The sequence below is a fragment of the Clupea harengus genome, chromosome 26, assembly GCF_900700415.2.
Source record: "Clupea harengus chromosome 26, Ch_v2.0.2, whole genome shotgun sequence".
NCBI lineage: Eukaryota > Metazoa > Chordata > Actinopteri > Clupeiformes > Clupeidae > Clupea > Clupea harengus.
In genome coordinates, this window is record NC_045177.1 from 12,011,994 (window position 1) to 12,037,477 (window position 25,484).

At 43.8% G+C, this 25,484-nt stretch overlaps 1 protein-coding gene across 4 annotated transcripts; it reads right to left on the reverse strand.

Moving 5' to 3' along the window:
• Nucleotides 1-7,069: 7,069 nt before the first annotated feature.
• On the reverse strand, nucleotides 7,070-25,205 carry vps54 (VPS54 subunit of GARP complex). Of its 4 annotated transcripts, none has more exons than XM_031563876.1 (24): nucleotides 25,094-25,205; nucleotides 23,576-23,753; nucleotides 22,803-23,044; nucleotides 22,501-22,585; nucleotides 21,289-21,323; nucleotides 21,007-21,135; nucleotides 19,959-20,344; nucleotides 18,990-19,116; nucleotides 18,654-18,728; nucleotides 17,939-18,046; nucleotides 17,754-17,809; nucleotides 16,395-16,491; nucleotides 15,316-15,707; nucleotides 14,280-14,406; nucleotides 13,992-14,173; nucleotides 13,578-13,690; nucleotides 13,414-13,477; nucleotides 13,182-13,287; nucleotides 12,791-12,878; nucleotides 11,584-11,705; nucleotides 9,554-9,634; nucleotides 9,325-9,432; nucleotides 9,030-9,124; nucleotides 7,070-8,127 (listed from the first exon to the last, which is right to left on the reverse strand). In XM_031563876.1, exons 2-24 carry the CDS (start codon nucleotides 23,721-23,723, stop codon nucleotides 8,022-8,024), a joined length of 3,072 nt encoding a protein of 1,023 aa, XP_031419736.1. In that variant the 5' UTR covers nucleotides 23,724-23,753; nucleotides 25,094-25,205; the 3' UTR covers nucleotides 7,070-8,021. The 4 variants fall into 4 exon arrangements, with proteins under 4 accessions (XP_031419736.1, XP_031419735.1, XP_031419738.1 ...); XM_031563875.1 differs by having other exon boundaries at nucleotides 14,280-14,409; XM_031563878.2 differs by lacking the exon at nucleotides 18,654-18,728.
• Nucleotides 25,206-25,484: the final 279 nt, after the last annotated feature.

Genomic DNA, 25,484 nt, shown 5'->3' on the forward strand with positions numbered 1-25,484 from the left:
GCAGTGTTTAATATAATAAGTGAAATGATCATGAATGTGGTTGAACTTCTTTAAGAAAACAAGCTATTGTATTTAATACATGCTAACATGTTTCTATTGTACTTTAAAGTATGGATGTGGCTTGAATAAATACTATTAAATAGACTCACCTGATGCAGGCTGTGTGTTCCTGGCCTGTGTGTTACTGGCCCCTTGAGTACTACTGGATGTCCCTTCTCCTGCAGCTGTATTTAAACACAGAGTTCATCCATGCTGTTCGTTACACAGTTGCATTTGGTCATTTCTATCATCCTACCACATAGTTGCATTGTACAAATACATTTTATCTGACCATGTAACTTGTAGTAGATATATTACAATTACTGCCACAAGGCTAAATAATACTAGGCTACTGATTACAATTAGTAGTATTAATGTGATGTGATTATTAAAGTAATAATTGCTAATAATAATAACAATAACAAAAACAGCAACAGTAGTACTAGTTGTGTAGGCTACTTACAAAGTTCAGAGGGAGGCGAATCAGGCGTCCTTTCTACAGCGGCCTCTGCAAAAATTGCCTGAGTGCATCTGGCCAATTTAAAACAAAAATAAACAAAATGTTTAGTATATTCCTGGGGAGGAACTGTACAGAAGGGTGAACACCACCACTATCCCCAAAATGGTTACTGTGTGTGCACCTGCTAGTTGTGAACAGTCACTAAACAGAACGTATGCCATTTATAATTAATGTAGACAGCAGTGTTAATTTCGTTGACGAAAACTATGACGAAAAATATTCGTTAACGACCTTTTTCCCGTGACTAAGACGAGACTAAGACGTGACGAAAACGGATCTTTATAAATAAAAACTATGACTAAATCTATTTTAACTTTCGTTGACGAGACGAGACGAGACGAGACGAGACGAAAATGTTGGTGGTTGACTAAGTCACAATTGTTTTTTTTTTCTAAACTTGTATGCACATAATTGGTTGAATGTTGCCCGGTCCTGTATCTATCCCTCCTCCACTCCCTGAGATGGCCAGACATGCAAGTGACGCCCTATGGCTTAACGTTATGATGGCTGAAGTTCAAGCACTCGGTACTGGAAGACAAATAAGAATAGATATCTGGACAGTCTTAAATTATAACTTGACAGAAAATAAACACAATGCACCGCAATAACCGGAGAGAAACCGTGTGGCTTCAAAATAGATGGGAAGAACACAACAAGAGGCACCTGAAAGCGCACAAGACAACCCTGCCATTTATGCCAAGGTAAATTAGCTAGTAACTGTCAATGATAATTAGCTAATGTTAACTAGTTATTCGAATATATTAGCCAACGTTAAGTTAACTTCAAAGGGGCAGTCGAGTGTATAGGTTGTGTCAGCTTGGATAACTAGCGAGTCATTTTCGATTGAAACCTCCCGTTTGGCTTGGCAAATGAGTTCCAAAACTTTTAGCTAGCTAACGTTGGCTAACTATGAGGTAGCATAGCTAAGTTATACTAGCTATCGATAACTAGCTAGTAAACACATTGCAGAATGGACTATAGGACAGGCCACGCATGACATTAATCAAGAAAAAATAAATGAATATGTGATTGGTTTACATATCCTTGTCTATTTATGCAATTGTTATTAGCACTACTTTCAACTCTCAAACTATCCGTCTAGCTAAATACTGTATGTTGGTTATCAGATTGCACAGCAATTCATATGGAGGATATGTGGTTGATTTAACTAAGGCCAGGTAGGCATAGTAGTTGTATTGTGTTATCAGATCATTTGAATCTTCAAAATCTAGACTTGATATTCTCTTATATTTTAATGATAATACTGTTAATTAAGTATTGCCTTAAAAGTATTATTTACATTGAATTCATTGGAATTCAGCTGTAGGCATAGGAGATCTGTATCTTAGAGACTAATTGCATCCACAGTTTACGTACTGCAAGCTTGACTATTATGCAGTTGTAGACACAACACAAGGGGTCCCCGGGCCTGAGAAGGGATGGAAAGGAGTTTAATGTGACTATAAGATGGACTTAATTTTTAGTTTAATGTGACTAAAACTAGACTAAAATGTAATGAGACTTCGTCGACTAAAACTAGACTAAAATGTTCTGAGTTTTCGTCGACGAAAACTAGACTAAAACTAAGCAGGATAAAAATGACTAAAAGTGACTAAAACTAATATGCATTTTCGTCTAAAGACTAAGACTAAGACTAAATCTAAAATAGCTGCCAAAATTAACACTGGTAGACAGCAACTGTACTTTTCATAACTAGCATACGTTATCCAGATACTGGTCTTTTGACATTTACATCCATGTAGGTTATCAGTGAAGTTACGTTTGCTAGTTTGCCTACGTAGCAAATTAGCAAAGTAACAGTCGCTAGCTAGCTATAGCTAGCCTAAGTGACAGCAATGAAGCGTCCAATATTAGGTGATGCACAATACTACATGTATTTCGTTTGACACCTTAATGGCTGAGATGAGAAGACTTACCTCTATACTTGGCTTTCTTTTCCTCTTCTTCCTTTCTTCGTTTTCGTCCCTGAGCTCCAGATGGTATTGACCGCTTCATTTTTGCGAATGTCACGTAGCTGACACGCTCACGGCTCACCCCACCCTGGCAATGTGCAGGAGCCCTCACATAACTAACGTAACGTAACTTAACTTAACGCAACCGCCCCCCCTATCGACAATAACCATCAATTCAATCTAAAAATCAGGTTGAAGTAAACGTAGGGCTGAAGGGGCGCCCTCGGATGATCATGATTAATAAACATGTTTTTATTTGCTTGTTATTCTAACTATGATTAATGGGAAGTAGGTCCAAGGGCGACGCTAGAGGGCGCCCCCAACCCATTTGTCGCCCTAGGCAGTCGCCTAGTTCGCCTATAGTCATCTTTATTGTCACTGAACAAGTTAAAAGTTCAGCAAGGGAATGATGTGGAATGCACTTAAGGCTCAGTTCAATTTCTTTGTATCCTATGTTTTCAACAAATGCACTTGTCTAATGACAGAACCAGAGGAATCCCATGGGATAACCTGGTGGCCTTCAACTCAGACAACTGCAATGTTACGAAAGGAAGGCACAATTCAGTAATCACTAAATTAAAAGCCAAGCAACCTCACATCCAGGATGTGGGCTGTGTATGCCACCTCGCACAACTTGCCACAGGCTGTGGCATCAAGGCCATGAAGGCCCCAGTGGAAAATTTGCTGGTCGGGGTATACTCCCACTTTGACAAAAGGTGAGTTTAAAAGAAAAAAAGGAAGCTTGAGAGAGATTCTTGGTAATTTTACTTGGAGTATTTGATGACCTGGTTTATCTTTACTAGGCTATTTTATCATCACATCTTACTATTGTCCATATTTGTTTATTTGTGTTTCCTGGTATAGTGCAAAGAGAAATGAGCTTTACAAAGAGTTTGTGGAGTTCACAGACACAGACCAACTTAAGCTGCTCAGATACTGCACAACGCGATGGCTGAGCCTCCACACGTGCATTCAAAGAATGTTAAATCAGTGGCCAGCTCTTCAGGCCTACTTCAACAGCTATGAGGATGAGACGAGTGTTAAAGTTAGGGATCTGGCAGACTACCTTAATGATCCTGAGATCAAATTTGATTTCCTGTTTCTGAGTGCTGCTCTCAAGCCATTGGTTACATTCAACACTGGCTTCCAGGTAGGTAGGATGAATGTTGGACATCTAGCATTATATATACACATGAAATAGTTTTTTCACATTACATTTCTAATCCATGTTACCCATTTTTACCAAAAGGGAGAGGGGGTGCTGATACACAAACTACACAATGAAATGACAAGACTGGTGAAGAGGTATTTGGGCTACATTCTCCCGGCAAGATTAATTGCGAATATTCCAGTCAGAGAGGTGTCACTCAGTCAGGAACACCAGCTGAAAAATGAGGATCTCTTCATTGGAGCTGAGGCCAGAGCATTCCTTGAAAAAGAGGAACTGCCCTCGGTTACAATGACGAAAATATATCAGTAAGTTATAGCTTCAGTTATAACGATACCTTGATGCTTCATTTGTATTTTTTGGGGATTCCTGGTTAATATATTGTGTTATCCTGTCACAATTGTGTTTTTAGGACAGTCAGGGCCTTCTACGTTGAAGTCATAAGGAAGATGCTTAAGGCTTTCCCCCTAGATTCTCCACTGCTTAAAGACCTGGACGTGCTGGACCCAGCCTCTCGCCTAGACCTCTCTCCTGAAACAGGTTGACTTTCTTGTTTTATCATTTGCCTACCCTTCAAATGATCATGTTTTTGTAAAAAAAAAAAACTTTCAGACTTTTAAGTCACCTAACTGAGCAAAGATTTTTTTATAAGAATTAAGTACATTCAGCATTTTGTAAGTAACCCTACTAATAAGATGTTTGCAAATTTGTTCATACTGTGTAGTGACAAGGCTAGGGTGCTTGTTTCCTCAACTGAGACTTGATCCTGATAAGCTGAGAGAGGAACTGACTGACTACCAGGTTGCAGACAGCAAGGAGTTACCTCAGGAACAGAGAGTGGACAGATTCTGGGGCCTTGTAGGGAAAGATGAGCGCTTCAGTCAGCTGGCTAGGCTGATGAAGGCATTGCTTTGCATTCCACACAGCAATGCCTCCTCAGAGAGGACTTTCAGTATGGTTAAAAAAATTGTTACAGAAAATAGAACTAGCTTGAATAACAGCACTTTGTGTGCTCTCTTATCTTGCAAAATTAACTTCACTAAGCCTGCTTCAAAGTACACCCCATCTAAAAAAAACACTTAGGGCAGCCAAGTCAGCCACCTACATTTACAACACTACAAAACAGTAGTTTTAAGACCTGTGCAAGTTACATTAACTGTTTCTTTGATGTTTTTTTTAATGAATTATTTAATTTAATTTGATTATTTATTCTTGAATTATTTAGTTGTATTAAAAAATGTCATGAATTGATAATAAGTTAGTGCAATAGTTAGTTGTTATAATAATAAATAGGTGATTGTGAATACATACATAATAATAAATAAAATAAATAGTTTTTGTTAATAAACAAAACAGTAGTTTTAAGACTTGTGCAAGTTGCATCAACTGTTCATTGTACATTCATGTTCATGAGAATGATTTTGTTGTATTAAAAAATGTCATGAATTGATAATAAGTTATTGCAATAGTCAGTTGTTATAATAATAAATAAGTGATTGTGAATACATTCATTGTGAATACATACATCATAAAAAAAAAAAAAGTTTTTTGTTAATGAATACAGTTATTGTGTATTTATTTATATACTGAAGACTACATAATAAAAACGTTGTCTATAAATAGCTACTTATATGCACAACATCCCTCAAAAAAATGTTTACGCCTCTGCCATTCATGACCCCCACCCCCCACACCGGCCCCGCCCCCCGCCGCCGAAATCTCCCGGATTTTGCTAGTCAAATGTTGGCAGGTATGCCTATAGCAATCGCCGGCCCTGGTCGTTAGCCTACTTGGGAGCTGAAACAATGGTATTCACTGGCCAGTGAGCTCACTCTCACTGATGTATTAGTTTTATGGTAATTTTACTTGTTTACAAATTCAATTCAATTCAATTCAATTCAATTCAATTCAAGCACGAAGGCAGCTGGGAGAATGAATGTGACAGGCTGTAGCGGAGGTGTGTGAATCAAAAGTTGAACAGGCGTGGGCGTGGCCGGAGCGGAGTTCAGCGCAGACGTGACAACAATACCTTGTTAACTATATTGAAGCCATAAGATGTCCTCCTCAGTGTACTAGAGCAGGGGTTCTCAAACTTTTGCAAGCTGCCCCCCCCCCAAAAAAAAAAAAGCTGGTTAGGGGTAGTTGGGGAAATATGTCTACACAAGTACCTGGTTTATGAAGTTAGTGGGCACTTATGTCCTGTTGTTTACACAGGCTTAAACCACAGCAATGTAGCCTTCATGTGTGTTTCCTGGCCATGCCTTTTCTCTAAGTATAAAAAGTAGGCCATATTCATTACCTGAATAGACTTTGCCACATAATAAGATGAAATCTGTTAAAAGACATCAAGAGCAGAAAATAAACAGCACACAAAACCCCACACAAACAGAAAGTCCCATATGGCTTTATTGAAAAAAAAATCACTTGGGATTCACCACATTTAAAAACGCTCAAGCATGCTCTAAGATTTAGTTTGTCTTGCATTTCCTCACCGGCCTTTTCCGAGCACCATTATCAGGGGCGACACACAGATCAGATACAGCAAATACACACGCACTCTCTCTCACACACACAGATCAGATACAGCAAATACACACGCACTCTCTCACACACACACACACACACACACACACACACACAGATCAGATACCGCAAATACACACGCACTCTCTCACACACACACACACAGATCAGATACCGCAAATACACAAGCACTCTCTCTTGTTCTCTCTCGCTCTCTCTCTCACACACACACACACACACACACACACACAGAAGAGTGGTACATGTAGGCACTCTTTAGAGTCTGATAAAGTCTATGGTATAAATCAAAAGTAGGCACTTTTGAATTTGACAGCACTGTTGCTTCTGACTGGTGCAGTGCTCTCCCATAATTTAACCCCCCCCCCCCTCACCAACACCATGATTTGATCAGTCATCAAACACTACAGGAGAACATCATCCTTGGACCGAGGTCAATAAATATGTGAAGGAAAAGATGATCAAGCATGTAAGCAATGGAAACAAAGAAGTAATCTTCTAGGGACATTTGGCAGCAATTTCCTTAACATATTCTGATGGTCTAACTGTAAAATCATTCGCACATTTTAGATTTCAGCGTCATTCTCAGATCCAATTCAATAATTAAATCATTCTCCTTCTGATATTTCAGGATTTCCTTGCAGAACAGCTGTTTCTGCATCTGTGTGGGGAGAACGCTGGGTCATATACACTTGGCCGTAATGCATAGCAATCAGTTGTCTGTGTGCATAGATATGGACTGACTGGGGAAAAAGGACGATGATTTACAAACAAGCTATACACATACTCCTGTCTATGAAATACGAAGACATACTCAAACAAACAGAGTGTCCTCTATATATTTTTTTATATATTAAGATATACGTTTAGAGTTCTTTATTTCACTGATCATCTTTAGAGCTGTCTGTCCAAGTTGCTTGTTTAAATCAAGCATATTAAGAGCCAAGGTCAGTTAACAACTTCAGTAATGGCTTGCATGAAAGCCTGAGGGTACTGCTTTACAGAGCTGTCAGGATTCTGTTGAAGTTGTGCCAACACAAGATAATGTGACAGTTACACACATTTTCACATTCCTCCTCCACTTCATTGAGATCTAGGCTACATGTTTTTCTATATCAATCTGGCAAATGAGTTGATCTGGTCATCATTCCTTCCCTCAGTTCACGAACGAACGGCTAAAAACCACAGTTAAAACCTTAGAAAAAAAATTGTACAGGAAATAAAATGATACTTTATGTCTTTACCCCCCCTGTTGAAAATCAACTCCTCCTTAAATCTCAAACATCTCTCTACTTGAGTCAATCGTCCTTTATTCTTCATCCCCATTGCATTGCACACCAGAGTGACCAGATAGAGCTTTTGTGTGTAGTGACAAGTACGAGGCACACGGATGCACTCGTGAAAAATCATCCCTGTCCAAAATAGGAAGGAAAGAAAATAAGAAAAAAAAAAAAAAGGCTGAAAGAAATGCTGCCCTTTTTTTCAGCAATTTCCAGTTTTGGTCCCCACAAATGAATGCCAGTGTCTCCTCCATTGTGTTAAACGCCCTAACACCCTTGCCCCACCCCACGCCGTTCCCAACCCCCTGACGTGCCCCGTTCTGGAGACACACCAGAGAAAGGCAAGGGACTGGACTAGTGACTGGGGACAGTGATCCCCTGTGGACACGCTGGATAGTAAGACAGAAGCACACACAGCGCCCCGTCCCACTGGAGTCTTCAGATCCCTCTCCCGTGGGCCGTAATGACGACATGTCCTTCAGGAGCCCCACGGCCCCCCATCACCTCTTCTGCTCCCAGATCTCAGCCATGTTCAGGTCCAGCCGCTCCAGAGACCGCAGAACCTGCACGTTCTCTGTGTAGAACGCTACATCAACCACGACCAGCCTATAAGAGAGGGGGGAAGACAAACAGAAACATAAGTTTCAGAATCAGAATCAGAATTGGATTTATTGCCAAGTAGGTTTACACCTACTTGGAATTTTTTCTGGTGTATATGTGCATACAGTAAACATAAAAACATACAAACACAATACGTTTAGAGACAAAGGTTGGTAGACGTGGCTCATCCAAAAAAGGCTGGTTGTATTTCACTGATCTAAAGTCATTGCAATCTCAACATTGTGAACTGTGATACACAGACTTAAAGGTGCAGTCATCGATTCAGGTGAAAGGTTGTTAATACTTGAACTCAACAGACAACCAAATTACACCCCATCATTGTGTGCTCCTAAAGCAACAAGTCGAATGGCTGGAATAGTGTATGGCTTGTTTTGACCTTTGAACCTTCTTTGTTTTCAGTTTCCAGAGTCAGAACTGTGCACATAGAGCAGTGTTTTGAGCGCACACACACACACACACACACACACACACACACACACACACACACACACACACACACACACACACACTGGATGAACCGCTAGAGGAACGTGAGGAGAGTTTGGCTGAACTCAATGAAAAGTGTAATGATTCTAATCATGGACTGCACCTTTAAAGGGGGGAAGATGAGAAAACAAACTGACCCGTGTTGAGGAGCGCACACACACACACACACACACACACACACACACACACACACACACACACACACACACACACACACACTGGATGAACCGCTAGAGGAACGTGAGGAGAGTTTGGCTGAACTCAATGAAAAGTGTAATGATTCTAATCATGGACTGCACCTTTAAAGGGGGGAAGATGAGAAAACAAACTGACCCGTGTTGAGGAGCACACACACACACACACACACACACACACACACACACACACACACACACACTGACCCGTGTTGAGGAGCACCATCGTTGACCACACCTAGTTTAGACAACTGCTTTTTCAGGTGCATCTTAAAGCCGGCATTTATCCTCAAAAACAGCATCTACAAACACAAATAGTTTAGTGCATATATAGTGCATGGATCTATTAACATTTGTCATGGCCTTGCACAACTCTCATTCTGCTATCCCAAAATGTCTTAGACATCTAAGCTCAAAAATTCACAGAAACATTTACTCATTTTCTGTTACAATGTAACACTTGATAACTCCACCCTATCTGTGGTCTTATACGTGTGGCTACCTGAGTCTGCTCCTCTGGCAGGAGGTCACTGATGGCCTCATGCATTTTGGCCATCTGTTTGCAGATGTTCCGGAAACAAATGGAAGGCATAGGAGCCTTTACTTCATACTGTAACAGGAGAAAAATGGCATTAAATTCAGATATTTGTCAAAATGACACCAACTTTTGTACATAACAAGACAAGACACATCTCACCGAGGTGTGGGAGCCGCCAGGAACAAACTCTTACCTTTAACAGCACTTTCTCAAACAAACTGTCCATGATTGCCACCAGTTTGGCTGAAATTTCAGCTATGTGATCATTGTAATCCTGCAAAGAGACAGAAACCAAATCTGGAGAAAAAGTTTCCTCAAAAGGTGGCAATGAAACCTTCTGATACCCATTGCCCTTAGACTTCAATCACAAGACAACATAAACCACAGGAATGTGACACGATATCCTCCTAGTTAGACTGAAACAAAATGGTTTTACATTAAATGTAATACATAATTATATGTGTGTGCATTTACCATTCAGAATTAAACTCCAATGTTTTTTCTTGTTTGTGCTTTTAAATATGGCCAAATGTATGTCCAGGTATGGAAGCTCACTTTAGTGATGTGTGTGTGTGTGTGTGTGTGTGTGTGTGTACAGGTATGGAAGCTCACTTTAGTGACGTGTGTGTGTGTATGTGTGTGTACAGGTATGGAAGCTCACTTTAGTGATGTGTGTGTGTGTGTATGTGTGTGTACAGGTATGGAAGCTCACTTTAGTGATGTGTGTGTGTGTGTGTGTGTTTGTGTACAGGTATGGAAGCTCACTTTAGTGATGTGTGTGTGTGTGTGTACAGGTATGGAAGCTCACTTTAGTGACGTGTGTGTGTGTGTGTACAGGTATAGAAGCTCACTTTAGTGACGTGTGTGTGTGTGTGTACAGGTATGGAAGCTCACTTTAGTGATGTGTGTGTGTGTGTGTGTGTACAGGTATGGAAGCTCACTTTAGTGATGTGTGTGTGTGTACAGGTATGGAAGCTGACTTTAGTGATGTGTGTGTGTGTGTGTGTACAGGTATGGAAGCTGACTTTAGTGATGTGTGTGTGTGTGTGTGTACAGGTATGGAAGCTCACTTTAGTGATGTGTGTGTGTGTGTGTGTGTACAGGTATGGAAGCTCACTTTAGTGATGTGTGTGTGTGTGTGTGTACAGGTATGGAAGCTCACTTTAGTGATGTGTGTGTGTACAGGTATGGAAGCTGACTTTAGTGATGTGTGTGTGTGTGTGTGTGTGTACAGGTATGGAAGCTGACTTTAGTGATGTGTGTGTGTGTATGTGTGTGTGTGTGTACAGGTATGGAAGCTCACTTTAGTGATGTGTGTGTGTGTGTATGTGTGTGTACAGGTATGGAAGCTCACTTTAGTGATGTGTGTGTGTGTGTGTGTGTACAGGTATGGAAGCTCACTTTAGTGATGTGTGTGTGTGTGTGTACAGGTATGGAAGCTCACTTTAGTGACGTGTGTGTGTGTGTGTACAGGTATAGAAGCTGACTTTAGTGATGTGTGTGTGTGTGTGTACAGGTATGGAAGCTGACTTTAGTGATGTGTGTGTGTGTGTGTGTGTGTGTGTGTGTACAGGTATGGAAGCTCACTTTAGTGACGTGTGTGTGTGTGTACAGCTATAGAAGCTGACTTTAGTGATGTGTGTGTGTACAGGTATGGAAGCTCACTTTAGTGATGTGTGTGTGTGTGTGTGTGTGTGTGTGTGTGTACAGGTATGGAAGCTCACTTTAGTGATGTGTGTGTGTGTGTGTGTGTGTGTACAGGTATGGAAGCTCACTTTAGTGATGTGTGTGTGTACAGGTATGGAAGCTGACTTTAGTGATGTGTGTGTGTGTGTGTACAGGTATAGAAGCTGACTTTAGTGATGTGTGTGTGTGTGTGTGTGTGTACAGGTGTGGAAGCTCACTTTAGTGATGTGTGTGTGTGTACAGGTATGGAAGCTCACTTTAGTGATGTGTATGTGTACAGGTATGGAAGCTGACTTTAGTGATGTGTGTGTGTGTGTGTACAGGTATGGAAGCTGACTTTAGTGATGTGTGTGTGTGTGTGTGTGTACAGGTGTGGAAGCTCACTTTAGTGATGTGTGTGTGTACAGGTATGGAAGCTCACTTTAGTGATGTGTGTGTGTGTGTGTGTGTGTGTGTGTGTGTGTGTGTGTGTGTGTGTGTGTGTGTGTGTGTGTGTGTGTGTGTGTGTGTGTGTGTGTACACGTATAAAAAGCTCACTTTAGTGATGTGGTCAAAGTGCCTGAGGACGCTGTACTGTTTGGGCAGCAGCTTGGTCTCAAAGTGGGCCCTGATGATGGGGATGTAGTGAACCACCAGCTGCAGACAGCGTGAGACCAGAGCTGGGTACAGAAGAGAGAGAAGGAACGATAGATAGATAGATAGATGGATACTTTATTAATCCCGAGGGAAATTTAGGTCATCCAGTAGTTTATACACTTAACTTAACTCACAAACATACATACACAAATCACAGTAGAATCACAGTAGAAAAACAATACACATAGGGAGAACATGTTCACAGGGAGTGGGGTGTATACAGATATTATACAGATAATACAGTGTGCATTGGATGTGGATGTTATTATTATAGTCATATAGCTGCTGCTTGGATGCAAACCAGACCTAGGACATGTGAACATACCTTTAGCGTCCCAGCCTTTCTACACTGGTGTCATGTCAAGTCTAGAGTCCATTTGACAATCTTTTCCCTTAGCTACACGGCCCTACGGTCTTGCTTCGTACTACCTTCAAATGGATCAGTTCCTTAGCCAAAAATAACTCATTTAAAAAAAAAATGCAGCCCTTCTGTTCTCCAAAAGTGGAGATTTTATTCTTAGAGGTTTCCTTCTTGTTCAGAGAGAGAGATGTTCCTTGGCGGTGCTGCACTTGGCGATGCTTGGTGTGTTCCCTCTCGGTGGTTTAAGCCACTGGCTCCATAAATCAGCTTCATGCCGTACGCATCATTAACGGTGCGTTAGGAATCTCACGTCATCTGCGTCCGCAGGAACATCTGCACCTCATCAGGAGCAAGGAGACCACATCGCCGCCACAACTAGGAATTCTGCCATTTTTGCCAGGACATTTTGCAGCTGAATTGCAGTGCATCGTTCCATGAGCTGAAGCTCAACAGAGGATGATCCAACAGCTACCGGAAACGTTTCTTGGAAGTCATTGTGGTTTTAAACCGGTTTAAACCAGTTACTGGAAGGAGGGGCTCACCAACTCTTTCATACTAAGGTCATGTAATGTTGGATCATTTGGTCAACAGACAAATAAGTACACTAGTTTTTGTAAATAAACATTCTGTTACATAGATGGCTTCTGATCTGATCTCATTTTAGATCCCATTTCTGCTAAGGGTTTCCCAAACGGTCTAGCCTGGCTGCATGTGTGGCTCCGTGTGAGAGTGCGTGTGTCGGCGTACCCAGGTTCTTGGTTGTGATTGTCTTGAGGCCCACCACCTGGAGCGCTCCGGCCCCCAGCACCAGCTGACAGCTCCGCGAGTTGAAGTGCTGTTTCCACACGCACAGAAACAACACACTACGTTTAGTCCTTGGACTTCAATCATCGCAGGAGGAACTCAGATTATCACGTTTGAGTTTCACATCCTCTAAGCCTGAACAACTTACAGATCACAAAAGAAGCGATAGACATCACGGATATTGATACACGGCCACTGCCTTTGACAGACTTATTGATTGACTTATTGAGTAAATTGACAGTGATTTCAAAACATCAATATAAGAATCAAATCAGATTGGAGTGGTAGAGTGGAGACCAAACATTAAGCCCACCCCTTTAAACCCTGTCCTTACCTTGAGGAAGTCTGAGAGGCGTGTGAGCATATCTGTGGCGATGGAGGGGATGTCATTCACACACTGACAATACTCCAGAAAGATCCGGATCAGCAGTAGGACCGTGCTAAAGAGCAAAAAACACAAAATTTAGTCGTCTTGGGCTTGTACCATATCAAATATGGACTAGACCCACACACAATCTTCTAGATGAAGTATGCAAGAAAGCAGAGGCTCAGTGTATGCAGCATACCCAACAACAGCATATCTTTGTCCATCGACGGTTAAGTAATCACTTGGTTTGCGCTCTTCAGTGCCTGGAGGGGAGACAGAGGCGGAGGGTTAAGATGGCTGACACATCGCCTCAGGAAGGGGGAATGTGTTTGGACACAACGTGAGGAGTGTGGTGAGCTGGACCTGAGGTTTTACGATCGGGTAGCGTGATCCTGCCGTCAGCGATGGAGTTCACCAGGTCTTGGAACTCTGCAGGCACCTCCGCCTGCTTCCAGCGCTCGTTGTCCAACAGCAAACTAAAAGAGCAGCAGGACAGACAAAGAGATACGTCAGGAATCAAGAACACAGACAAATGATTTCTTTGCCTGCTTGTGTGTGTGTGTGTGTGTGTGTGTGTGTGTGTGTGTACGTGTGCTTTAACCTGAGCTTGTTCTTGCGCTCCTCGTGGAACCTGTGGACGAAGCGGTTGTGTGTGTGTGTGTGTGTGTGTGTGTACACGTGTGCTTTAACCTGAGCTTGTTCTTGCGTTCCTCGTGGAACCTGTGGACAAAGTGGTTGTGTGTGTGTGTGTGTGTGTGTGTGTGTGTGTGTGTGTACCTGAGCTTGTTCTTGCGCTCCTCGTGGAACCTGTGGACGAAGCGGTTGGCCTGGCTCTGGAGCGCCCCCCGGAGGGAGACGCTGCGCCTGCCACACAGTTCCTCCGTCTCCTTCACGAAGCCCTCCACCTCCTGGGACAGACACACAAACTCCGCCGAGCTCAGGCGCTCGAGAGAACCATCCTGAGAGACGGAGAACCTAATTAGACCCAAAGCCATGCCAAATCAGGCCATTCTACCCCAAGCGCTGCGTTGGGAAGCAAACTGAGCCGGCCCGGTGGGAGAGTACCTTGGCTCTGGCCATGAGGACCTTGACACAGCGGTCGTGGCTGACGTCAGAGGCGGTGTACAGCAGCTCCTGGACGTTGTTGGCCACGCGACCCAGCTCAAGGTCGGAGGGCATCATGTCGTCACTGCTGCTGAGGAGAGATGAGAGCAGAATGATAAACCTCACAGAGGAAGACAACACTGGTGTGGCTACAGTCATGTCAATCTTGCGGATTGTGTGAAACTCTACATGATTAGAGCTTCCTTCCCCGGTCACTGTGGAGTAGGGATGGGTATCAGTAGGATTGTATCCATACCAATACCGCTTATTGATACACTTATCAATACTCGTATCGAGACCACTCACCATAATTTGATTTATGACATGACAATTATGACATGAAAAGATGCTACAGTTATTTTATAATTACTTTTTTTTGCAGAAAAAAAAAAAAGTTAAATTGTTTCCTGAGTTTCATGTTTCCCTCCCTACCGATAGCAGCACCCGTTTGTCCAGGAGCTTTGGCACTGACCAGTCAGGAACCGGTACCATTTAGAACCGGTTCTCGATACCCATCCCTACTGTTGAGACACTTGCACAGGGGAATGTCCCACATAAATGGGTAGCAAATCATCATCAACTCAGCTGCTTGTAACTGAGCTGAGTTTTGAATTCATATTTTGCCAAAATATGACAGAACAAAGCCAAACTACAAGACTTTAGTGTATGTCTGATGGAACAGCTGTGTGGCATGATAACATTCAGACTGAGAGTGTGTCTGCTGGAACAGATGTGTTGCATGATAACATTCAGACTGAGAGTGGATGAGCATGATAGCATTGATAGCATTGATAGCATGATAGCATTGATAGCATGATAACATTCAGACTGTGAGTGGATGAGCATGATAGCATTGATAGCATGATAACATTCAGACTGTGAGTGGATGAGCATGATAGCATTGATAGCATAATAGCATTGATAGCATGATAGCATTGATAGCATTGATAGCATTGATAGCATGATAACATTCAGACTGAGAGTGGATGAGACTCACAGGCCCGTGTTGAGCCCCCCCGGCAGGGCGGATGTAGTCATGGCGATGTGCTCCCTGCTGGAGGAGGACTCCGTGGTGGCCGAGGCCGAGTCGCTCCCGTACACGTCCCTCCTCGCCTGCATGTGCATGGCCGCGCTGCGCGTCGTCTCCTGCTGCTGGGTCTCCTGCGCCTGCGTCTCCGCCTCGTTCAGAGCGTCGCTGATGAACAGGCCCTCGTGCGTCAGGTAGGCCAGCTCCGTCCCCACCCGAGGGTGGCCCTCCAGACGCTCCTCTTCCTCCTCCTCCTCCTCCTCCTGGTCTCCCGTCCGCTCTCGCCCCTCCGCCGTCAGCCGGCTCCTCTGGCTGCTGTCCAGGACCTCCAGCACCACACACCTGATCACGCTCAGAGTCGCCTGCATCACACACACACACACACACACACACAACCATACTGTTGAGATGACACGCTCTCACAAGTCAAATATACAGATCAGAATCTCACACACATGTTTAAGGGCTTGTGAGGAGTTACAGATGGAGGAGACGATAAGCTACACATGATGTCTCTCAGGGTTTCACACCACCGTGTTCAGAAGAGGAAACAGAACATTCCAGACTGTTATAGTGCGTGAGCCAGGAGGCACCACTACCACTGGTCAGGTCCAAGTTGCCATCATGCAAAAATATATTCCAGAGATGCATAGCTTTCAGAAAAATATGGTGAGCATATACATAATATATATTATACACACACACACACACATATACATATATACATATATATATATATATATATATATATATATATATATACACACACACACACACACACACACACACACACACACACACACACACACACACACACACACACACACACACACACACACACACACACACACACACACACACACACACACACACACACACACACACACACACACACACACACGTATATGCTCACCATATTTTTCAGCATATATAGTGGTATAGTGACACACACACCCCACCCCCCACACCTCAAACTGGTAGTCACTATCATATTTGTGGGGCCTTGGCACATCCACTATTAGTTGAAACATGCTAATCCATCAGCTTACCTTGATTCTCTTGAGGAAGAGGATGAAGTGCTCAAATATGTCCTGGAGCAGCTCAAACCACTGGCAGAACACCATCAGACGCATCTGGTCTGGGAGCCTGGGGGCCACACAGCAGATTCAGTATTGTAGGTGGTCTAACCATAGACTACATTACCCAGAGGTCCCTTATCACCTTTCATTCCTTATCTACCAGCAGATTCAGTATCATTTCAGAAAAGCTCTTCCGAAACTGTGCTTGGCATCAAGTAATACACGTCTACATGTACAGATATTCAAGATTGTGTATTAATAACATCAATTCGTCAGAAACACAAATATCGGATATATTAAAAAAAAAAATCAGTTTCCTGCTATACGGTTTTATGACAATGACACTTTGGCAAGTATCTTCTTATCATGCAAGGCCCAATTCCACCCTTGGCCCAATTCCAATTCCACCCTTGGCTCTACCCCTCTGTTTTGCACGCTCCCGTGTAGAGTAGGGTAGGGTAGGGTGTCCTATTTCTCCTTAGGATGGAGGATGGTCATCTGACCCTCCAAATAGCCCTTCAAAGGAGCCGTTTCAGATGCAGACACCAAACGGAGTGGTGCATAAAAATTCCCAAAATACTTTGCAAACTGAGGCAGTGTAACACGGAACATATCTACCGGTGTGGATAAAGAAGCCCATAAGTTCGCAAATAATCAAAAAAGATTGAATCTGTTGGTATGTTTTAGTGTAATTTAGATACAAAGGAATATTTAACGGGACCGCTATAACACGCATTTCAGAAAAAAGCATTCTTCACGATGTCAATAGAACTTTGTGAGTGACAGTACAGTTATTTCCATGTCTTGTGTATACATCTTGAAAAATAATCCAGCAGCAAAAGTTCTGCACTTCCCCACTCTTCTGATATCAGTGCAGGGCAGACATGTCTATGGGCAGGGCAGGGTTACACTGAAGGGTTCTCTTGTCCCATTTCATAAGGGGGTATTTACAAACAATCCCAAACTCAAAAGCGAGTGTGCACTCAAAACCAAGGGGTTGGGGTAGAAATGGGATTGGGCCCAAACAGTCCAAAAAGTCGACATGGTCAGTGTTACGTCCATCATACAGGCCTTTAAACACTATTTAGTCCACTTTCCCGTGTGTTTCCTGTGTGTTTCTAGTGTGGTTCCTACCCTGCCCGTGTGCAGGCTGGAGTGGAGCTTCCCCTACTGTTAACTCACTGCAGGCTACACAGACAGACAGACAGCTAGCTGGACCAATAGCCTAACACTCCCCTGGGTGCAAGCATGCTACACTATTGTTTCTAAACAGACATGAATGACATCGACATAAGGAAGCTCCATTGTCTGGACTGAGTCCATACTCACTTCATGACGACGTCGGTGTCGATCTCATCAATCTGAGACACAGTTCGGAGGACAGACTAGAATTGGGGGGAAAAGGATAGAGGTAATAAATCATCCCGTTCACGATACTTCCTTGTATTAACTCTGTGAAAGCGCTCTTCCTCGTTCTGAGCATTCCTAGGGCTTCCAAAGCGAGGGGAACATACCTGTCTGACTATGCCCTTGGCTGCCTGAATGATCTCCTCGCTATAGATGTCCAGGAAGTCCAGCTTCCTTTGCCTCAGGAGCCCAAAGACAAGAGACTGCAGTCTGTCCTGTTGGGAGAGCACACGTCAGTACGGTTACATACACAGATCACAGATCAGTGACACCTGATCACATAGTGTAGTGCACATCAAATTAACACAGATCACTACTGTACAGGGAACTGTATACACCACACTGACAATTGGTTAAATGATTACTGACTTCATGCAAAACTGGGATTTTGTGTCATTTTGTGTCAATTTGAGAAAAATCAACATATAAATACGTAAACTCCTCTTGGATGAATTACCAAGTTACCCATTACACCCAGATCATGGTCATCATTATTTCTTGGACTTTAACGGATTACAGTATCGGAACAGGATTTCAGGCCATGATTTACGGTGATTTACAACGACTAACTATTACTAAGAATTATTAGCCATCATGCTCTCTGAGCACCTTGCATTCTCTAATGATGAGTTCATTCGAGAGGATCACTGCCTGTGCATTGGGTGTGTACCACAGAAGAAGAAGACACTAATGATGAGTTCATTGGAGAGGATCACTGCCACTGCATTGGGTGTGTACCACAGAAGAAGACACTAATGATGAGTTCATTGGAGAGGATCACTGCCACTGGATTGGTTTACCACAGAAGAAGAAGACACTCACATAAACCTTTCCCCTCGCATTGGTGTGGTTTCTTAGAGGTGAAAAAAACCCAGCTTGTGCACCAGATTGCCCAACCTAACCAAACCACATACAACAAATATAACCCACCAAACACACACACACACACACACACACACACACACACACACGCCTCCCTCAATACTGTACTACCTCCAGGCTCTTAGTCGCTATTATAGTTAGCCACACATGCACAGCTAATATCATCTTATGAACATAACCTTTGGCGTGCTCAGATCATACCATGTTAGAATGACTGTGACAGTTAGTAAAAAAAGGAGATGATTTCTCTTGCGGGGGGGGGGAAAGTTACCATACCTTCTCCAGGACCTGACTGTCCTCCTCAAAGGGCCGGTTCAGGTCGCTCTTGGCGTAGGTGCTGAAGTCTGCCACCATCATCTTGTCGATGAGGCGCTCCATCTCACACAGCTGAGAGCCCAGGTGCCTGCAGCCAGAGACACAGATCAGCATGGAGCTACTCTACCATGACACGTAGGGGAGAGCCTTCACTTCACTCAGCCCACAGCACAGGGGGGGTTGAGCTGCAACCTGCATGTCAAGACAGTAAGAGAGGCTGGGGGGAAAAGACGTCAAACCTGATAGGTGTGTGGGAATGAATCCTAGGCATTGATCATTTAATAATGGGTCTGACGGTGTATGTAAATAATAATCCATTCATGTACTGTCCACTGACACGGGTGTGTGTGTGTGTGTGTGTGTGTGTGTGTGTGTTCACCTAAACCTGTGTATGCCCTGTAGTTCCTGCTGCAGCACCTCCTTGGTGGTCTACTGACGTGTGTGTACGTGTGTGTGTACGTGTGTGTACGTGTGTGTACGTGTGTGTACGTGTGTGTACGTGTGTGTTCACCTAAAGCTGTGTATGCCCTGTAGTTCCTGCTGCAGCACCTCCTTGGGTGTGTGTGTGTGTGTGTATATATATATATTCACCTAAAGCTGTGTATGCCCTGTAGTTCCTGCTGCAGCACCTCCTTGGTGGTCTACTGACACGTGTGTGTGTGTGTGTGTGTGTGTGTGTGTATTCACCTAAAGCTGTGGATGCCCTGTAGTTCCTGCTGCAGCACCTCCTTGGTGGTCTACTGACACACGTGTGTGAGTGTGAGTGCGAGTGTGTGTGTGTGTGTGTGTGTGTGTGTGTGTGTGTGTTCTGTATTCACCTAAAGCTGTGGATGCCCTGTAGTTTCTGCTGCAGCACCTCCTTGGGTGTGTGTGTGTGTGTGTGTGTGTGTGTGTGTGTGTGTGTGTGTGTGTGTGTGTGTGTGTGTTCACCTAAAGCTGTGGATGCCCTGTAGTTCCTGCTGCAGCACCTCCTTGGTGGTGGCGATGAGCTCCAGCGCGCCCACGAACTCGGAGGTGGAGAGCAGCAGCTGCACGGTGGGCTGCGTCTGGTGCACGGCGGCCATGAGCTTCAGCTTACTGTGCAGGCGCACGCAGTTGCTCCGCGTCAGCGTCTGCTGGAGGGCCCTCAGGGGCCCCGCGCACATCACGCGCTCCATGTTGGCCATGCGGCTGCGCAGCTTAGCCACGGCGTGCGTGGTCTTCTGCAGCCGGTCCTGCAGCTCGTGCTGGGAGGACATGGCGTGGAAGAACGCCTCGGAGCGCAGCGAGATCTGACGGGCGATGCACACCTCCACCACGTCCAGGTAGTGACTCAGCTGGAGGAAAGGGAGAGGAGGAAGAAAAAAAAGACATGAGACTATGAGGTTTAAAGAGAGAGAGAGAGAGAGAGAGAGAGAGAGGAAACCCCATTACTGTTTCTAGACAAAGAGTTCTGTCAGTCCAACCCAACTGTTCATGACTGTGGATGACGAATCAACTGTTCATGTGATCTAAGATCAGCCACTTGTTCATGATGCCTATTAAGTATGAAAGAGCAAGTGGCCATTACTAAGCCTTCTCAACGATCAATATGTTCACATGTCCAGAAAACGGCGTGTTGAAAGTAGATGCATCTTTACCTTTAACAATTATCCTCCTTTTCTTTAAACACCAAAGTATGAACTATCGCTATAAAATCAAGAATAAAAACTTCATGCAGATTGACTTTAATCCGTTCTTTCCTACTCACTTTACCTCAGCATTTTCTATTTCTGTGAGACAGATTATTAGTTGGCCGCATATAAAATACAGAAATTCAAGTTTGTCATTTGACTAATTTGACTCATTCATAACCCCTCGTTTACAATCACAAACACAAATAAACAGCTGTATTGTGTCTAGCCAGCTACACAACTGTGCAACCTAAACCCACTCATTGTCCTCCACTAAATGTCTCCCACTCCAGAGACAAGAATAGAGTTTCTGTGTGAGCGCTCACCTTCTCCTGGAGGAGCCGGGATGATGACGCGTCCCGATTCTTTCCGCTGGCAACACTGAAGTGTGACCATGGCAACACAGCGTTGAAGGTCACGGGGTCATTCAATACAAAATCAGGCCTCATGAAGATCTGTTAAACAAGATGAGGTTAGAAGTTGGAGAAATAAAAGGAATCAAACAGGCAGTCACTTGTCCTTAAATCTGTCTATCAAGTAACAGGTATTATAGAAAATCTGACCCAGGAATAAGACGATGGCATAAAGAAGACTTCCTGCACTCTTACCTTAGGTACCTGTTCCAGTTCCGTTCGAGCTTTTTCTGTGGAGAGGAACACAGTGGTCTGATAAGAGGCAGATCACAGCACATTAAATGATAACATACAGTATGTCATTCTTTGTGTCAGCTCATATTTGATGATGGATCTCCACATTAAATGATAACATATCTCATTCTTTGTGTCAGGTCATATTTGATGATGGATCTCCACATTAAAGGCATGGGGATGCAGTACAAGTTTGCACACTGCCTGGCCTGTTAAACAAGTAAAGGAGGGATCACAGTAAGATCACAGAGAGATGGGCACAGAGAGATGGGCACAGAGAGAGGTGAGAGATGGGCACAGAGAGAGGTGAGAGATGGGCACAGAGAGATGGGCACAGAGAGAGGTGAGAGATGGGCACAGAGAGAGATGGCACAGAGAGAGGTGAGAGATGGGCACAGAGGGAGGTGAGAGACGGGCACAGAGAGACGGGCACAGAGAGAGATGGGCACAGAGAGAGGTGAGAGATGGGCACAGAGAGATGGGCACAGAGAGAGGTGAGAGATGGGCACAGAGAGATGGGCACAGAGAGAGGTGAGAGAGGTGAGAGATGGGTACAGAGAGAGGTGAGAGATGGGCACAGAGAGATGGGCGCAGAGAGATGGGCACAGAGAGATGGGCACAGAGAGAGGTGAGAGATGGGCACAGAGAGAGGTGAGAGATGGGCACAGAGAGAGGTGAGAGATGGGCACAGAGAGAGATGAGAGATGGGCGCAGAGAGATGGGCACAGAGAGAGGTGAGAGATGGGCACAGAGAGAGATTGGCACAGAGAGAGGTGAGAGATGGGCACAGAGAGAGGTGAGAGATGGGCACAGAGAGAGGTGAGAGATGGGCACAGAGTGAGGTGAGAGATGGGCACAGAGAGAGGTGAGAGATGGGCACAGAGAGAGGTGAGAGATGGGCACAGAGAGAGATGAGAGATGGGCGCAGAGAGATGGGCACAGAGAGAGGTGAGAGATGGGCACAAAGAGAGATTGGCACAGAGAGAGGTGAGAGATGGGCACAGAGAGAGGTGAGAGATGGGCACAGAGAGAGGTGAGAGATGGGCACAGAGTGAGGTGAGAGATGGGCACAGAGAGATGGGCACAGAGAGAGGTGAGAGATGGGCACAGAGAGAGATTGGCACAGAGAGAGGTGCTTGTTTATGGGTTAGGATGCAACTTGTGTGTTGTTACCATGGTTATGTGTTATGCTGGAGACTGAGTCAGGATCATCCTTGTTGGGACAGATGGCTCTGCAACGCTCATGGATTTTCTCTTTCTGAGGTGGAACAAATAATTGGGCAATAATATTTTTAAACGCATACATTTCAATTTCTTCATTTCCATATGAAATAAATGCAAAATTCTTTTAACTTTTTGTATTAATAGTTTCGATAGTTATAGTCCAACATTCTGGCAATGTTTTCTAGTCATCTGTTGGCAGCTGACCGTCAGAGCCACTGAATAATGAAAGATGGGGCGGGCTCGGCTGTTACCTGAGACATCTCCTGCAGGTACGGAGCGAAGTGCTCCTTTGTGATGTTGGGGAGGTAGAACGAGGGCATGACTTCGGTTTCCGCAAAATCAAGACCCCAGGTTTTGGTGAAGAAGTCCGACTCTCTCTTGGCCAGACGAGGGTCGTTTAATGCAGCCGGCAGATTGACCTTTGAACTGTAGATGGTCCAGCGGTGCTGGTCTGCCACCACAGACGGACCATCACAGAGCCCACGGGTCTCCCCTGAAAGGCAGTGTGGCGTAAACATTGCTCCATAAACACACAGTGCATGCTAATATACCACACTCATTCAAGTTCTTCACTACCAAATAGAAGTTACAAACAAAGACGCATCTAACCTACAATGACCAGGCAAGCCAAGCAAGTCAAGTATTCAGTGAAACAAACATGACACATTTACTTAAATCTAAACAAACGTGGAAAAGTGCTGGAATATGCACAACACAAAAACATTTTGGGGACATGACCCACAACAATGTCAATGACAGCTCAATATAATGACAAAAAAAAAAACACACCTGCAAATGAGTCACAGAAGTATATCCAGGGCAAAATAATGACAAGCAACCATCTACATTGTGTTGGTCAATATAAGCACCATCCCCTCTAATAACACAATGGAAATAACCAGGACCATCAAGCTTCACTATCGCACTTAAATATTTTGGAGAACTATTACCATTCCAGGCTTGGACAAAGATTACACTGAGCAGGATGTATGAGGCTACCCACGAGCTGATGCTGTCTTCTTACCTGTGGGCTCTTTGGGGCAGACATCAGGTAGGGGGCAGACAGATCGGTAGTGTCTGGATGAGTGCTCTTGACCCTTCCGGTAAAAGCCATCACTGCCGCCGCCTCTGCTTGAGTGAGGCGCTGAGGAGGAGCTGTGGCCTGAGGCCATGGCATCGAGGCTCCTCTTGAAGGAGGCTAGCTAAACAGGAACAAACAAAACAAACTACTGAAAGAAAAGTTCTGCCCTGAAGTATGACATTCTCTTGTTACTAGAGTGCCGCGAAATCAGCACAAGCCAGGCAAGAGCAAGAAATAAACTAACTAAACTAAACTAAACTAAACTAAACTAAACTAAACTAAAAACGTAGTTATTAGAAACAGTCTAACGTTATCGGATTTCTGCCAAACAACCGACGGAAACTGAAAGTTCAAACGAGTGAAACGAGAAGAAACACTTGAGGTTTAGAGACACGAGATCAATGACAGGATGTGGGACGGGTAATCTTCAAGTAACTGAAATCGTTAATGTCAACAGTAACCGCGCAAACTAATGTTGTAAATAATGTTCTATTCCTCTTAATGACAGAACCTCAGGAATATTGAACAAGCGCTTATGTGGTGTCAATGGTAATAGACAAGTCAACTTTAGAGAACAAGCCCCCTTAATGTCCCCTAAAGTCACATCAAGTTTGATGCAGTAACAGCATGTTTTCAGTCATTACAGTATCGACTGCTGTTGTGTTGATGTAACGTTAACCTGGGAATAAACTAAACAAATAGACCCGACAAACACGATATAATGTTTGGACATCCAACTTAACACAGCTGTTCTCTAGTTGGTGGTAAAATGAAAATGCATTAAGTAACATATTAGTATATTTATGACAGCTCATTTGGTAAGATAGTATGCTAGCTGACTCTACCTAACTACTGAAGCGCATACAAACCATTCATATCCAGATAGGTGCGTTCAGTGTTGACGTGTCGCTTGCTAGGTCAAGAGGTATGCCTTTTGGAGTTGCGAAATGCTCTGATCATTAAACACCAATCGGCAATCAACGCCGTTGGTATTTTTTAATAATCGATAGGGTAGCTGGCTAGCCACCCATCGTTACCATTCATGATATGAGTAAACGACCTCAGTCTACCGAAACAAGCTAACTTTCATATAGATAGCTAGCTTGTTAAACTAGCTAATGTTAAACACAACTCGTTAGCATCGCGTCAGCTAGCCCGTTGTTAAATACACATTACATATTAGATTTCCTTAAATTGACCAAGGCGGATGATCTGTCTGTCTATGATTAAGTCGTATTCCATTGGTGTCATGCGGCCTTCGCACAGCCAAACCCCTGACTACACAAAGATTCAACCCTTTTGCTAGCTATAGCTGGTTGACATAAACGCTAGATGGAAAGGAGTACTTGGTAGCCTGCTTCACTGACACTTACTATTGCAATATTTGCACACAAACAAAACAAGCCAACGGGTATACACTTATTACGACAAGAGGAGATGCTGAAAACACACGACAAATACCTGTTGTTTGTAACACAGCAGCTCCTATTCCTGCCATACACCATCACAATCTCATACACTACAAGCCAACCAAACGACCGGCACGGGATCCACAATGCAACGCGCGAATTGATTCCTCGAGTCTTGCCTCAACTTCTATGAAAAAGCAGAAATACAAGCAATTATCGGAACTATCACAATTGAAACTATTCAAATGCAGATTCGCACTTATATATGTAGATGTATATGACCCAATATATTGCGATAGTGTTATGCCTATATCATATTCATTAGCGCATGTAAAATATGGCGAATAATATAGCAGACATCTGATAATCTGAAGATCTCAGATATTAGACGGATGGCCTATAAGTGATGTATTGAATACCAGTTTTGTCATTTGTACAGCAAA